Source organism: Corythoichthys intestinalis, chromosome 10 (assembly GCF_030265065.1).
Source record: "Corythoichthys intestinalis isolate RoL2023-P3 chromosome 10, ASM3026506v1, whole genome shotgun sequence".
Lineage (NCBI taxonomy): Eukaryota > Metazoa > Chordata > Actinopteri > Syngnathiformes > Syngnathidae > Corythoichthys > Corythoichthys intestinalis.
Genome location: NC_080404.1, coordinates 6780724 through 6796263, shown reverse-complemented (window position 1 = coordinate 6796263; position 15540 = coordinate 6780724). Strand labels below are relative to the sequence as shown.

The 15540-nt window shown below is 43.8% G+C and overlaps 1 protein-coding gene across 8 annotated transcripts in view; it reads left to right on the top strand.

Moving 5' to 3' along the window:
• Positions 1–14494, top strand: part of wdfy4 (WDFY family member 4) — a 148922-nt gene extending 134428 nt beyond the window's left edge. For all 8 annotated transcript variants that reach the window (XM_057848417.1, XM_057848419.1, XM_057848424.1 and 5 more), the window contains 7 exons: positions 5198–5355; positions 9465–9623; positions 9736–9915; positions 10050–10232; positions 12566–12662; positions 14140–14269; positions 14347–14494. In XM_057848417.1, the coding sequence (XP_057704400.1) occupies positions 5198–5355; positions 9465–9623; positions 9736–9915; positions 10050–10232; positions 12566–12662; positions 14140–14269; positions 14347–14410 (971 nt within the window). In that variant the 3' untranslated portion in view covers positions 14411–14494. The remainder of the gene's footprint in view (positions 1–5197; positions 5356–9464; positions 9624–9735; positions 9916–10049; positions 10233–12565; positions 12663–14139; positions 14270–14346) is intronic.
• Positions 14495–15540: the final 1046 nt, after the last annotated feature.

Sequence of the window (15540 nt, the reverse complement as noted above, 5' to 3'; positions counted from 1 at the left end):
AGATGACTCTTTTGCTGAGCTCTACTTAATAATCTGAATATCCCTACAGGCCCACTGAGGGAGAGGAGATGAATCTGCAAATGCTCAGGGAGAGATTCCTGCATATTACATTTCATATTAAATCTTAGAGCGTCTGATCTGATCAATAAGCAGATAGAGATGAATAGGAGGAGGAAAGCCGGGACCTTGCTTCTTTCTAGGGATTTTCAGAGTTGGTGACAGGATGTAATGATTCGTGTGCCTGCATGGATAGGTCAATTACAGAAACAATCACAGCTCCTTTATTTTTTTCACTCCGCGCACCGGCTCTCCCTCACATAGGCACACACAAAAACATGTAACTTTTGAAGCTGACCATGATGCTGGTGTCCACTAAGACCATACAATAAAGTTTGGCTTAAACAACAGTCTGCTGTGGTTTACTTAATGATATTCTATACCAACAAAGTTGGCTCATTATGAAGATTGAATTAAGTACTGCATGTTCCGGACTGGAAGTTGCAATCTTATAGTTTGGCTAGGTCAGCGATTTATACTTACAGTAGGTGTGACTTAATAAGTGTTGTTTGCCATATTGGCAGCCGCAAGAAGTGCATTATAGGCAAGGGTGAAAGTGAAAGAAAGATTCGGGGGCTGGAATGGTGCATTGATCCTGAAAATACATGACGTCAACTGTAAAACCCCATGTTAAAAAAAAACAAAAACTGACAGGCTGCCACACACGCATCTCCAAGAAGAACAATTTACTAACATCAGATTTACATACAAAAGTGTTAACAGCAAGCCTAATAAAGTGCTCGTGTAACATCATCTGTTTCCATCAATATTTATTATTTGTTTATTTCTTCCGCGTAGTTCTTTTCAGCGTCTCTGTCTCAGTATCTGAGTCTGACAAGTTGCGTCGATGTGCACATGTCTGATGTCCATTCGATTGGCTGACATACTGACATGTGATCAGCATGGACAGCTCTGACTGGCTCAAATGCACATTTTTTGAAGGACAAACAGAAGAAAAAAAACAAGCTTTGAAATAATGAGATAAAAAAAGGCAATGCGATGGAAAATTAGATATTTAAAAGAAAGAGTAAAAGAGGTTTTATTATTATTATTATTTTTTAATTTGCTCTGACTGGGAGGTTCAGAACATCTTACATGTTAATGTGCACCTTGGGCTTATTTTTGTTCATTTATATTAGGCTACTTATTTATAAATATAATTATAATCAAAAAAAAAAAAAAAAGTCAACATTTGCGTCATCCTCAAAATGTATTCCAGTTAATTGTGCATAATATAAATCATTTGTAATTATTTTTGTTAATGTATGTTAATTACAGTGGTATGAAAAATTATCTGAACCTTTAGGAATTTCTCACATTTCTGCAGTAAAATCCTCGTCAAATGTGTCTTTGTCAAAATCACTCAGATGAAAAAAAAGTGTCTTCTTTAACTACATCCAACCAAACATTTATAGGTTTTCATATTTTAATGAGGATAGTATGCAAACAATGTGAGAAGGGGGAAAAATAAGTAAGTGAACCATCACGTTTCATATTTTGTGCCCCCCCTTTGGCAGCAATAACTTCAACCAGACACTTCCTGTAGCTGCAGATCAATCTGGCACATCGATCAGGACTAATCTTGGCCCATTCTTCTCTACAAAACTGCTGTAGTTCAGTCAGATTCCTGGGATGTCTGGCATGAATCGCTGTCTTTAGGTCATGCCACAGCATCTCAATGGGGTTCAAGTCTGGACTTTAACTTGGCCACTCTAGAATATGTATTTTGTTCCTTTGAAGTTGATTTGCGTCTGTGTTTTGGAACATAGTCTTGTTGCAGCATCCATCCTCTTTTTCGCTTCAACTGTCTGACAGACGGCCTCAGGTTTTCCTGCAAAACATCCTGATAAACTTTTGAATTCATTCTTCATTCAATGATTGCATGTTGTCCAGGCCCTGAGGCAGGGAAAAAAGCCGCAAATCATGATGCTCCCTCTACCATGCTTCACGGTGGGGATGAGGTGAGCTGTTCCATTTGTCCTCCACACTTTACGTTGTGTGTTACTCCCAAACAATTCAACTTTGGTTTCATTAGTCCGCAAAATATTTTGCCAAAACTTCTGTGGAGTGTCGAAGTGCTTTTTTTCGAACATGAAACAAGCAACAATGTTTATTTATTTATTTTTTTGTTTGTTTTTTTTCTAGAAAGCAATGGCTTCCTCTGTGGAGTCCTCCCATTAACACCATTCTTGGCCATAGTTTTACATATAGTTGATATGTGCACAGAGATATTGGACTGGAAGTCTTTAGCAGACACTCTAAGGTTCTTTTTTCCTCTCTGAGTATTCTGCGCTGAACTCTTGGCGGTATATTTGGTGGACGGCGACTCCTTGGGAGAGAAGCAACAGTGCCAAACTCTCTCCATTTGTAGATAACTTCACTGACTGTCGATTGATGAACATTCAGACTTTAAGAAGATGGTTTTGTATCCTTTCCCAGCTTTATACAAATCAACAATCCTTGATCGCAGGTCTTCAGAAAGCTCTTATGACCGAGCCATGGTGCACATCAGACAATGCTTCTCACCAAGACAATTTTTACCAGGTGTGTGTTTTGTAGTGGGCAAGGCAGCTTTAAACCACTCATCAGTGATTGGGCACACATCTGACTTAAATTGTTTGGTAAAAATTGGCTTCAGTTGCTCTTTAAGTCTCCTTAGGCACTTACTTATTTGACCCCCTTCTGTCATTGTTTGCATCCTATCCTCATTAAAAAATGAAAACCTAAAGTTATTTTTGCCAAAGAGGGTGGGGGCGGGGGGGCACAAAATATTAAATTTGATAGTTCACTTACTTATTTTACCCCCTTCTGTCATTGTCTGCATACTATCCTCATTAAAATACGAAAATCTCTAAATGTTTGGGTGGTTTTAGTCAAAGCAGTTTTTTTCATCTGTGTGATTTTGACAAAGATCAGATCACATTTGATGGGGATTTTATCCAGAAATGTGAGAAATTCCAAAAGGTTCAGACACTTTTTCATACCACTTTATATCATTATTATTTCCCCCAAAATAAGTCAGTGTTTACATTATCTTCAATTTTAATGTACATCCTATGTTTTATAAATACTTAAAATGTTTGCATTTAAATTTGAGGAAACGAGGGAAAATAACAATTAGATGCAGTTTTACAATGAATTATGCAAATCAGTGAAAAAATACAATTGTGAATGAAAACCAGTTTCTCATTTATGCCTTTGTTTTATTGTGTGTTTTATGTCTAACTGTGCCAAAAGCAGTTTTTGCATTTTAGTGGTTTTAGGAGGTTTGCCCCCCCCCAAATAAATAAAGAAATGAATGAAAATACATACAAATCAGGATCCATGCTGATCTTTATATCTGTTAGTTCCAGCAAGAAATTGTAGCCACTTTGACCCCTGGCTATAGGCCCACCTTCTACTTTCAGAGTTGGCAAAAATGAAGACTTAGGCCATGTCTGGGGGAAAAAAATTACGTCTACACACTAGCACATTTGTAGAAGAAAAAAAAAAAGCTTCCATAGCCAACCACATTCGTTCATTTTTAAGTGCATTCATAACAATGTGCGGAAAATATCGTATTTTTGGACTATAAGTTGCAACTGAATATAAGTCGCACCAGCCAAAAAATGCGCAATGAAAAGAAAAAAAGCATATATAAGTCACACCTGAGTATAAGTCGCGTTTTTGAAAGAAATGTATTTGATAGAATCCAGCACCAAGAACAGACATGTCATCTTGAAAAGCAATTCAAAATAAAAATACAATAGAGAGCAACAGGCTGAATAAGTGTACGGTATGCTAACATTACATGACGCATAAACAACAAACTGAGAACCTGCCTGGTATGTCAATGTAACACAGCTATTAAGAGTTATTCAGATACAGTGGGGAGAAACAAGTATTTGATACACTGCCAATGCCCCCCATTGGCAGTGTATCAAATACTTGTTCTCCCCACTGTAACTATAGCATACAGAACATGCTAACTTGCAACATTGATATAAGACTGCCAAACTATGAAAAAAAACTGCGATTTATAGTCAGAAAAATCTGGTTATTGTCCATCATACCCCCATCCTTCGCATATGCTCTTTAATATAAAGGTCTGCAAGAGTTTGTAAATAAAAGGAAGCAAAAAAAAGCACCTGTCTAATTTATTCCAAGTGTCAACATTGTGTGTGTAAGGACAAAGCAGTCAGTGACGTTTACACAGTTAAATCTTCGGTTATCAGTGTCCACATGATGGAGCTACAAACGCACAATTCGCACATCTTCAGTTTGGACAGACTTTTTTAGGAACCAGCGTTTAAATGCGTGTGCTGTGGATGATAGGTCAAACCGTAGAAAAAGTTCTTCTTGTAAAATACTCCTCAATGTGTAGACATGGTCTTAAATGTTTTTGGTAGTGATCTGGAATAATTGCTATATGGAATAATTGCTAATGTTACGTTAACAGCCATCTACCCCAGTGGTCCCCTACCTTTTTTGCACCCTGAGGGCAAAAATCCTTGGTCGCAGACGTAATGCATCCAATCGTGAAAGGTTTCTTGGCTTTAGCAATACGGTTTGCCACGAGGTATGATGCTCTCAGTGCATTCGCTTTTGTGCCTCGTTTGCTAGGTTTTAGCCACATGTTATGCAAAATGGACTTGGTTGCAGGCTCCTCTTCTGGCTCAGCAGGTGGCCTTTTCCCAGTAAAAAAGCTGTCAAAAGACGTCACCGCCCGTGGCACACTCAACAGCAGCTCATGTTGCTGTTCACATTGGCTGACGCTGGGCTTTTTTAGGTTTGCAAACACCCCAGTAATGGTGGCCACCCACTACTAGATGGCGACATTTACACATCCCAGATTAGTCAATAGAATAGACAGACATACTGATGTGTCAAGAGGCACAGGCCAGATTGTGGTCATTGGCTACTGTTTTATTTTATTTTTTTATTCTTTGCATTGTGTATTTTGTGTTTGCTGCAACTTATACAAAGCTGCGACTTAGAGTCCATAAACTACGGTCTATTAGGATCCCCCCCTCCAATTTGACGTTAGATCCCAACTTTTAATACAGTAAATTAAAATTGTATATGACACAGGATTCAGGATACTTTTGTAGAACCTTTGTCCAACTTGCAGCATCATAGTTTGTTTTTTTTTTCTTCGAAGAAATACCTAAAGGTCCAGTAGGCCAAATAGTGTGTCTGGAAAAGGAGGTGGTGGTCCTGGAGCGAAACAGACTCCTGCTGTCTCCATCGTTGAGCTGTTTTTTCAACTGGGGTTTCCCTGACAACAGTTGCACCTTTGGAAACTACACATTCGAAAAGGTAATTTGTATATTGTATCTTGGGACGATGCTTTATATTACCTAGGGATGTCCCTGGTCCAATCACAATTTTTTTTTTTTTTTCCCAATGTATGCAATTGTTTATTTATTTATTATTCGATCACTGTTGGCCCCAACCTCCCCCGGGTCAATTTGGATTGAACATCTATTGCCATCAATGTCAGAGAAACATGATCACTAATACAGTATTTTATTTAAAAATGTTAAGATTCATGTACAGTGGTATGAAAAAGTGTCTGAACCTTTTGGAATTTCAGATCATGAAGATGAAGATCATGAAGATCAGATCACATTGAATGGTGATTACAGATGCAAAAGTGTGAGAAATTCCAAAATGCTCAGATACTTTTTCATACCACTGTTTTCATGTATAAATCATTGTTTATTTTTTTTCCCCAGTATATATTTATATATATATATAGAATTGATATCATAATTATTACATTTGCAGTGCTTAAAAACCATCAAAATATACATATACCTATAATTTTTTTTTTTAAATTATAATTCGGGGGAAAAATCTCTTTACAATTTACTTAAATCTGAATAAATACATTAACCCCATCCATCCATCCATCCATCCATCCATCCATCCATCCATCCATCCATCCATCCATCCATCCATCCATCCATCCATCCATCCATCCATCCATCCATCCATCCATCCATCCATCCATCCATCCATCCATCCATCCATCCATCCATTATCTTCCGCTTGTTCCGGGGTCGGGTCGCGGGGGCAGCAGCTTTAACAGGGAAGCCCAGACTTCCCTCTCCCCAGCCACTTCAACCAGCTCCTCCGGCGGGATCCCAAGGCGTTCCCAGGCCAGCCGAGAGACATAGTCTCTCCAGCGTGTCCTGGGTCATCCCCGGGGCCTCCCGCCGGTGGGACATGCCCGGAACACCTCTCCAGGGAGGCGTCCGGGAGGCATCCGAACCAGATGCCCGAGCCACCTCAACTGGCTCCTCTCTACGCGGAGGAGTAGCGGCTCGACGCCGAGTCCCTCCCGTATGACCGAGCTTCTCACCCTATCTCTAAGGGAGAGCCTGGACACCCTGCGGAGGAAACTCATTTCGGCCGCTTGTATCCGGGATCTTGTTCTTTCGGTCACGACCCAAAGCTCGTGACCATAGGTGAGGGTAGGAACGTAGATCGACTGGTAAATCGAGAGTTTTGCCTTTTGACTCAGCTCCTTCTTCACCACTACGGACCGGTGCAGAGTCCGCATTACTGCAGACGCCACACCGATTCGCCTGTCGATCTCCCGCTCCCTCCTACCGTCACTCGTGAACAAGACCCCAAGATACTTGAACTCCTCCACTTGGGGCAGGATCTCATCCCCGACCCGGAGAGGGCACTCCACCCTTTTCCGACTGAGGACCATGGTCTCGGATTTGGAGGTGCTGATCTTCATCCCAACCGCTTCACACTCAGCTGCGAACCGCTCCAGTGAGAGTTGGAGGTCACGGCTTGATGAAGCCAACAGCACTAAATCATCTGCAAAAAGCAGAGATTCAATGCTGAGGTCACCAAACCGGACCCCCTCAACGCTTCGGCTGCGCCTAGAAATTCTGTCCATAAAAATTATGAACAAAATCGGTGACAAAGGGCAGCCTTGGTGGAGTCCAACCCTCACTGGGAACGAATCCGACTTACTGCCGGCAATGCGGACCAAACTCTGACACCGGTCGTACAGGGACCGAACAGCCCTTACCAAGGGGCTCGGTACCCCGTACTCCCGGAGCACCCCCCACAGGACTCCCCGAGGCACACGGTCGAACGCCTTCTCCAGATCCACAAAACACATGTAGACTGATCGGGCGAACTCCCATGCACCCTCGAGGACCCTGCCGAGGGTGTAGAGCTGGTCCACTGTTCCACGGCCGGGACGAAAACCACACTGCTCCTCCTGAATCCGAGATTCAACTTCTCGGCGGACTCTCCTCTCCAGCACCCCTGAATAGACTTTACCAGGGAGGCTGAGGAGTGTGATCCCTCTATAATTGGAACACACCCTCCGGTCCCCCTTCTTAAAAAGGGGGACCACCAACCCGGTCTGCCAATCCAGAGGCACTGTCCCCGATGTCCACGCGATGTTGTAGAGACGTGTCAGCCACGACACCCCTACAACATCCAGAGCCTTCAGGAACTCCGGGCGGATCTCATCTACCCCCGGGGCCTTGCCACCGAGGAGCTTTCCAACCGCCTCAGTGACTTCAACCCCAGAGATCGAAGAGCCCACCACGGAGTCCCCAGACTCTGCTTCCTCAAAGGAAGGCGTGTCGGTGGAATTGAGGAGGGCCTCGAAGTATTCTCCCCACCGGCTCACGACGTCCCGAGTCGAGGTCAGCAGTACACCATCTTCACTATACACAGTGTTAATGGTGCACTGCTTTCCCCTCCTCAGGCGCCGGATGGTGGACCAGAATTTCCTCGAAGCCGTCCGGAAGTCGTTTTCCATGGCCTCGCTGAACTCCTCCCATGTCCGGGTTTTTGCCTCGGCGACCGCCGAAGCCGCAGTCCGCTTGGCGAGCCGGTACCTGTCAGCTGCCTCCGGGGTCCCACAGGCCAAAAAGGCCCGATAGGCCTCCTTCTTCAGCTTGACGGCATCCCGGGTTCGGGGATTGCCGCCACGACAGGCACAGCCTTACGGCCACAGCTCCGATTGGCCGCCTCAACAATGGAGGTGCGGAACATGGCCCACTCGGACTCAATGTCCCCCACCTCCCCCGGGACAAGGGAGAAGTTCTGCCGGAGGTGGATGTTGAAACTCTTTCTGACGGGATTCTGCCAGATGTTCCCAGCAGACCCTCACAATACGTTTGGGCCTGCCAGGTCTGGCCAGCATCTTCCCCCGCCATCGGAGCCAACACACCACCAGGTGGTGATCAGTTGACAGCTCCGCCCCTCTCTTCACCCGAGTGTCCAAAACATGCGGCCGCAAGTCCGATGACACAATTACGAAGTCGATCATCGAACTGCGGCCTAGGGTGTCCTGGTGCCAAGTGCACATATGGACACCCCTGTGTTTGAACATGGTGTTCGTTATAGACAAACCGTGACGAGCACAGAAGTCCAATAACAGAACACCACTCGGGTTCTGATCGGGGGGGCCGTTCCTCCCAATCACGCCCCTCCAGGTCTCACTGTCATTGCCCACGTGAGCGTTGAAGTCCCCCAGTAGAACGAGGGAGGCCCCAGAGCGGGCGCTCTCTAGCACACCCTCCAAGGACTCCAAAAAGGGTGGGTATTCTGAGCTGCTGTTCGGTGCATAAGCGCAAACAACAGTTAGAACCCGTCCCCCCACCCGAAGGCGGAGGGAGGCTGCCCTCTCGTCCACCGGGGTAAACCCCAACGTACAGGCGCCAAGCCGGGGGGCAATAAGTATGCCCACACCTGCCCGGCGCCTCTCACCATGGGCAACTCCAGAGTGGAAGAGAGTCCAACCCCTCTCAAGAGGATCGGTACCAGAACCCAAGCTGTGTGTGGAGGAGAGTCCGACTATACCTAGTCGGAACTTCTCTGCCTCACACACTAGCTCAGGCTCCTTCCCTGCCAGAGAGGTGACATTCCATGTCCCAAGAGTTAGCTTCAGCAGCTGGGGGTCGGACCGCCAAGGCCCCCGCCTTTGGCTGCACCCCAACTCCCTACGCACCCGACCCCTTTGGCCCCTCCCACAGGTGGTGAGCCCATGGGAAGGGGAACCCACGTTGCCTTTTCGGGCTGAGCCCGGCCGGGCCCCATGGGGACAGGCCCGGCCACCAGACGCTTGCCTTCGAGCCCCACCTCCAGGCCTGACTCCAGAGGGGGGCCCCGGTAACCCGCGTCCGGGCAAGGGAAACTGGGGTTCATTAATGTTGCTCATCATAAGGGGTCTTTTTGATACATTAACCCCCCTCCCCCCAAAAAAACAAACACACACACACACACACACACAAAAAAAAATATATATATATATATTTTGAAAATGTAAATAAACTCCGCCTGTAATTCGCAGATTATTTCGATTTTCGCAAGAGGAGGGGGCCCCATTATCTGCGAAAAATGTGGGATCACTGTATTGTGTTTTTCCTTATGTCTACCTCAAGACGTTTGCCATGTGCGAGAGTTTATGTGCATGGGGTCCAACAATGTGTGCTGCCAGTCCCAACCCAATGACCATCATCACAGCGGGAAGCAGCACTGTGGTTTGTGTCTGGGATGTGATGTACACAAAGGACAAAGTCACCCACATGAAATTCAGGAAGGCAAGTCTTTTGTGTTTTTTTAAACATATGTTTTATGAAGAACACAATTTAAAAGTATGACAATTGTTTGGAACACCTGGTATTATACAGTAGTATATACTTTTCCCTACAGCCACTATACGGGCACACTGAAGTTGTGACATGCATGGCCGTGTCTGAGGTCCATAGCTTGTTGGTGAGCGGTTCCTGTGACCTCACATGTATCTTGTGGGATTTGGAAGAGTTAAGCTACATCACGCAGCTGGCGGGACACGCAAGCAGTGTCTGTGCAGTGGCAATAAATGACCTCACAGTGAGTCTTGTCATTGTTGTGTTTGACTCAACGCTATCAAATCTTCACAGCTGCTCAGTTTATATTCTTTTTTATTTGAGATGTCTCTACATATGTGTGCTGAAACGCATTAATGCTGCACTGATTTGTCCAAGGGTGAGATTGCATCATGTGCAGGGCCTTTGCTATACCTGTGGACGATTAAAGGTCAACTGTTGGCCTGTACTGACACATCCTGTGGGATACAGGCTGACATCCTTTGTGTGAGCTTCACGCAACGACATGAGTGGGACACCAGAAATATTGTAGTCACTGGCTGTGCAGATGGCATCATACGGGTAACTATCCTGGTAGACATGTTATAGATGAATGTCTACAATTTGTACTTATGAAGCACAATCTAACTTTTAAACATCCATGTGTCTATGACGTTTGTGTAAACAGAAGCCTCCGTGTAATATATTCACTAACTGACCATGACCCACCCAAAAATGGCTGCTCTAGAACCTTTTTAACAATAACAGGAGCAACAGAGATTTTTAATCCTTACACAATGTACAACTACAGTGTTACCTCTTCTTACGAACGTCTCTACATACAGAATTGTCAGGTTAAAACACACCTCTACAGGAAAATATTACCTCTTGTTACGATAGAAATTTCAGGATACGAAAGGCAAAAATTCAGTATGGCTGGTACTCGCAGCTCACAGAGTTTACTTATAGCTTCTTGGCCATTAGCTATCGCCTAGCATTCCTGGGATCCAATTGGCTAATAGGGACCTCTATTGTATGTGTATGTATATGTATCCCAGTATCCTCTTCATTCGACTCTTGTGTTCCGACACCCTTACGTGAGTGTATTAACTTTTATTCTATTCCATATTCTTGATTTTTTTTCACATTATGCAAAACTCCAATTTTATGTTTATTGTGCAATACAGTGATCCCTCTGCGCGTCGCGCTTCAAACTTCGCGCCCTCAGTCCATCGCGGATTTTTTTTCAATTAAAAAGTAGATAAAGAAAATATTTTATAGAATGTCCTGATCCGATCACCTACAGCCTCTCACTCTCCTTCCTGCTGCTTTTCCTGTTCAGCAGGCAACTAGAGTTTGCTTGTTAGAGTTAACGATTAGTGAAAAGGATGCTGCTTTGATGCCAGAGAAGGTTAGTAGCGCTATGGTTAAAGCCGCAGATCTGTCAATCATCGTTGAGCTTGTTAAACACTAGCGGTAGTGTGCTGTGGCAACTCATTGTGTAAGGCACTAGGACGGATAATGGCCTGACATGTGTTATTAGTCGGACTATACGCCATGTTGGCTATACTAGTATGTCTATTATCCGGATTAATTGTTAGACGGTTAATATGGACTGCTGTCTCTGTACAACAATCGGGATACTTAGGAAGTGACGTCATGCCGTCGCCATTTTTATTGCGGCATGACGGCATCGTAATCAATGGGGGCATGGCAGTCCTGGTCCTCCGTTCTTTTCCACACATTTTTCTTGAACCTTCAAACTATGTCGCAATAATATGCTTCAATTCAGTGCCCATTTGTGGTCCTCCCATCTCGGATAACGAAGAGATAAGCATTTTTTTTACAGAGCTCGCCCCCTGCGTTGTCTCCGGTCAGCCAGCTGCGGGGCTGGCCCCTCCCAACTCAATGCCAACCGAACATGCGTATATAAAAATGCGTAGAGGAAAATTAATCCCCCGAAAAGTGACCTGCATGGTACCCCCAGTCAAAGAGCCCCGCAATCATTTTTTTTTTCATGACATTTCTGCCTGTCAAAACTGTTGCCACTTCCAGGATCGCCACTTTTATGCACAAGCAGCCTGGTTGCAGCTTCCAGCCACCCAGCACCACACCATATTCTTCTATTTGTTATTTTCCAAGTGGTGAGAGCGTAACTGAGCATTGTTTGTAACATCCCAAGTTACGATGTCAGGCTTTCGTTGTTTTCTAAAGATTTATGTCAATCACAACTCGGCGACTGCTCATAAAAGCCGAGTGTGTGCTCCCTTGATTCTCGCTCCTGCATGATACGTTCACGAAACAAACAGTGTAACAGTGTAGAAGGTGTAGTAATTTTGAAATTTGCCGCTGACAAGTTAATGAGTTCAGAGGAAAACCGCATGGGCGATAACGTAACATATGAGGCTGCTCCTTTCTACGCATGCGTAGTTTGCGCAAATGCAGGCATACCTTGCAGAAGCGGGGGGGTACGAGGAGGGATGGGAAAACTGGGAAAAATGGGAAAACATGTTTTATACATATCTCTTTCCGATGCAAAATCTTGGCCTTGGAACAGATTAATTTTGTAATTAGAGGTAGCACTGTACTGTACATAGGTTTGAATGCATGTCATTACTTTGATATGAGCTTTACAGGTAGCAGCCTGGTGTCCATCAAGGTAATAATAACAGTATATGGTCTGTGTAAATTTAATATACACACAATGCCGCCTTGCTGCAATCACACTGCAAAATCTTAAATGAGGCCCCCGCTAGGGAATGGGTGCCAATGCCAACACATGCTCACAATTGGTATTATTACTTTATTATTACCTTGAGTTATGGAGAGTGCACTTACCCCGCTGCGTATGTGTGTGTTTGTTATTATGTTGAATTACATCTGATTTTCCTACTCGTTATGTGTCTTTCACACAGATATGGAGGACAGAGTACACCAGAACACAATTAACTGGCCCTCCAGAAGAGCCCGCGTCCCCAGGGCGAGACCCAACAGCGCCGATAGAGAGCGCCGGTAATGCAGCTCGTTTTACGATCTGATGTAGATCTATTTATAACAGACGAGATGAAGGGAGTGGCCGTCTGGAAAGGCTCACCAAAAGTATTTTACTTTAGTTTCATAAGGAAAGAAAACTTGCCTCCAATTAGATGAAGTGTCAGATGATTATTTTTTAACCGCTGCTATCCAAGCGAGACGGTGAGCTTTTTCAGATCCCTCGCTAGTGTTAGGGCTAGCAGAAAGGATGTTGTTATAAAGTTATTAAACATAGAGGCAGTAAACACTGATGAGTGAATCTGCTGACGTGCGAGTGCGCGTATAATTTAGAAAGCAATAATACCCAGATCCAATTTGGCATACATTGGTTACAGCCCTATTTCACCTCACTTGAGCATTGTGCTAGCAAAATCACACTGAGACGGCTCTTTATGTAACATTTAACATTCATATTTAAAAAAGATTTTTTTACAAGATTGACCACTGAGAAACAATTGCAAAGCTTGAGAAGGCAGATTATTACTGAAGAAATCACGCCAGCCGAACCGCCGGACCCACACTGACAAGCTCCAACGACCCGGGCCGGCGGAAAATCTGACAATCCGGCCAAAAGGCCAAACTCCACGCTTTCACCTTAGTCTTAACCCCTTGTACTGACTCCATTTTGAAAGTTGGAATAGGCTTCGACACACAAGTTGACAATTTATTCAGGTGATAGCGATCAAACGGCAAGGCAAACAGCAAATAGGTCTCCGACAGAGAGGGAATCTGGATCCAGGGTCAGCGAAACAATGAGCACATCGGAATATCCCCCAAGAAGCGACAGTTATTAGCTAAACCTTCTTTTTGAGGTCTGCGGTACGGTGGGCTGGACGAAGGGTGTGCCTGGGTGTTGTTTAGGAGTAGTATTCTGCTGCAGATTTAGGCGGTCAAATTCATGCGTCACCATTCGTTGCTGGGTCATGGTTACTGAGGCAACTGAGGTGGGAGGTTCGGCCTGCCTTGATGTCTGAGAGGCGCCAAGCTATCAAACTTAAAAGTTGTTTTTGTTATCGGGTGTTGTGGTAGTACCGGACGTCCTGCCATTTGTTCTGGACTGTCCTGAGGAGCTGATTGCGGGATTTGGTGTTGCAGACGTGAGCTTGTAGATGTCTTGCTTATCACCTGGTAGTCAGCGTCAATCTTGCTCCATCAGCTGCATGACGCACGGATTGGGCTTCCGTGGTCAGAAAGTGTCATGTATCTCTTATGCCCTATGTCAAATATATTCTGCTTGTTTTCCTTAAACTATGCTATAAATGCTATTTATTTTATATTGTGTACGTTAGAGTAATACAAACAGTCAAACAGTGAATACGAAAAAAGATACTATTCCCTGATTGATTATATTAAGTGTGTTACAGCAATACAAACAGTCGAACGGTAAATAAGAGAACAGACACTATTCCCTTCATTACCATAACATTCAAGTCATGTTGAAATAATGTTTCTATAGCGGACAGCTCGCAGAAAGTTCGACGATGGAAAAGACGTCTGGTTTTATGTCGTGAGCTGAACAGAAATCAAGCTGTATCGCAGCATCGCAGCAAAAATAATCCAGCTATCACGGCATTGGCTATGTCTAGGTATTCACAACATGATGACACCCACAAACTGAAATTTTCTTAACTTTAACATGTGATGTTGCATATTTTTTGTGTAGGAGCCATGCGACGCTGTTGGCAGGAGACGCCTGGGGTCGAGTTTTCACTTGGACATGCGAGTGAACTCATCTGTTGACTTTATCTTTTTTTTTTTTTTTTTTTTTTTTTGGAGCCCATGACTTGAAAGTTGAAATGTAATGAACTGTACCTCAAATGTTAATATTTAGTACTATACCTGTGTAAATACTGAATTGCAAATTTGATTAAACATTTTTAGCTATGCATTCTTTTTTTACAGGCATTCTTACGATTTTAGATTTGTAATTTCAGAGGGCCATAAATACATTAGTTCTTTCACTTCCTTTGACAATCAACGTCCAGCCATGTGGCTCTTTTCATCCTTCTGCTATGAATTTAAATGATCTTATCTCTCGTTGACATCCAATCCATTTGAAGTGGGAGAGTGGACATTAAGGTTGTTCGATTAATTGATTTTGAACCAAAACAGACTTTTCTGGTTAAAACGATGTTAAAAACGTTCAAATCGGTACGTTCGATTTTCAAAACCGCAACTTTTGGGTTTATCTAAGCTGAAGTAGTTTCCTCTGCATTTCCGCTTCATCCCACGAGTCCTAAACAACCACAACAGCAACAACTTTGCAATTCTTCTATTTTTGCCCAGCCAACAAATTGCATAACGTACATAAGTGTATTATTTCATGATGTATTTAAAGTATTGTTTAACAGTGGTATGAAAAATTATCTGAACCTTTGGGAATTTCTCACATTTCTGGATAAAATAACCATCAAATGTCTTCAGATTTTTGTCAAAATCACACAGATGAAAAAACAGTCTGCTTTAACTAAAACTACCCAAACATTTATAGGTTTTCACATTTTAATGAGGATAGTATGCAAACAATTATGGGGGTGGTGGGGGGTCAGCAATAACTTCAACCAGTAGTTCAGTCAGATTCCTGGGATGTCTGGCATGAATCGCTGTCTTTGGGTCATGCCACAGCATGTCAATGGGGTCCATGTCTGGACTTTGACTTGGCCACTCCAGAACATGTATTTTGTTCTTCTGACACCATTCTGAAGTTGATTTAGTTTTGTGATTTTGATCATTGTCTTGTTGCAGCATCCATCTTCTTTTTAGCTTCAACTGTGTTGAAGGGGCACACACGGCTGAACTCAAATGCACGAGAAGAGAGGATTGCAATGTCCAAAAAGTATTTAATTCACAAAAGGAA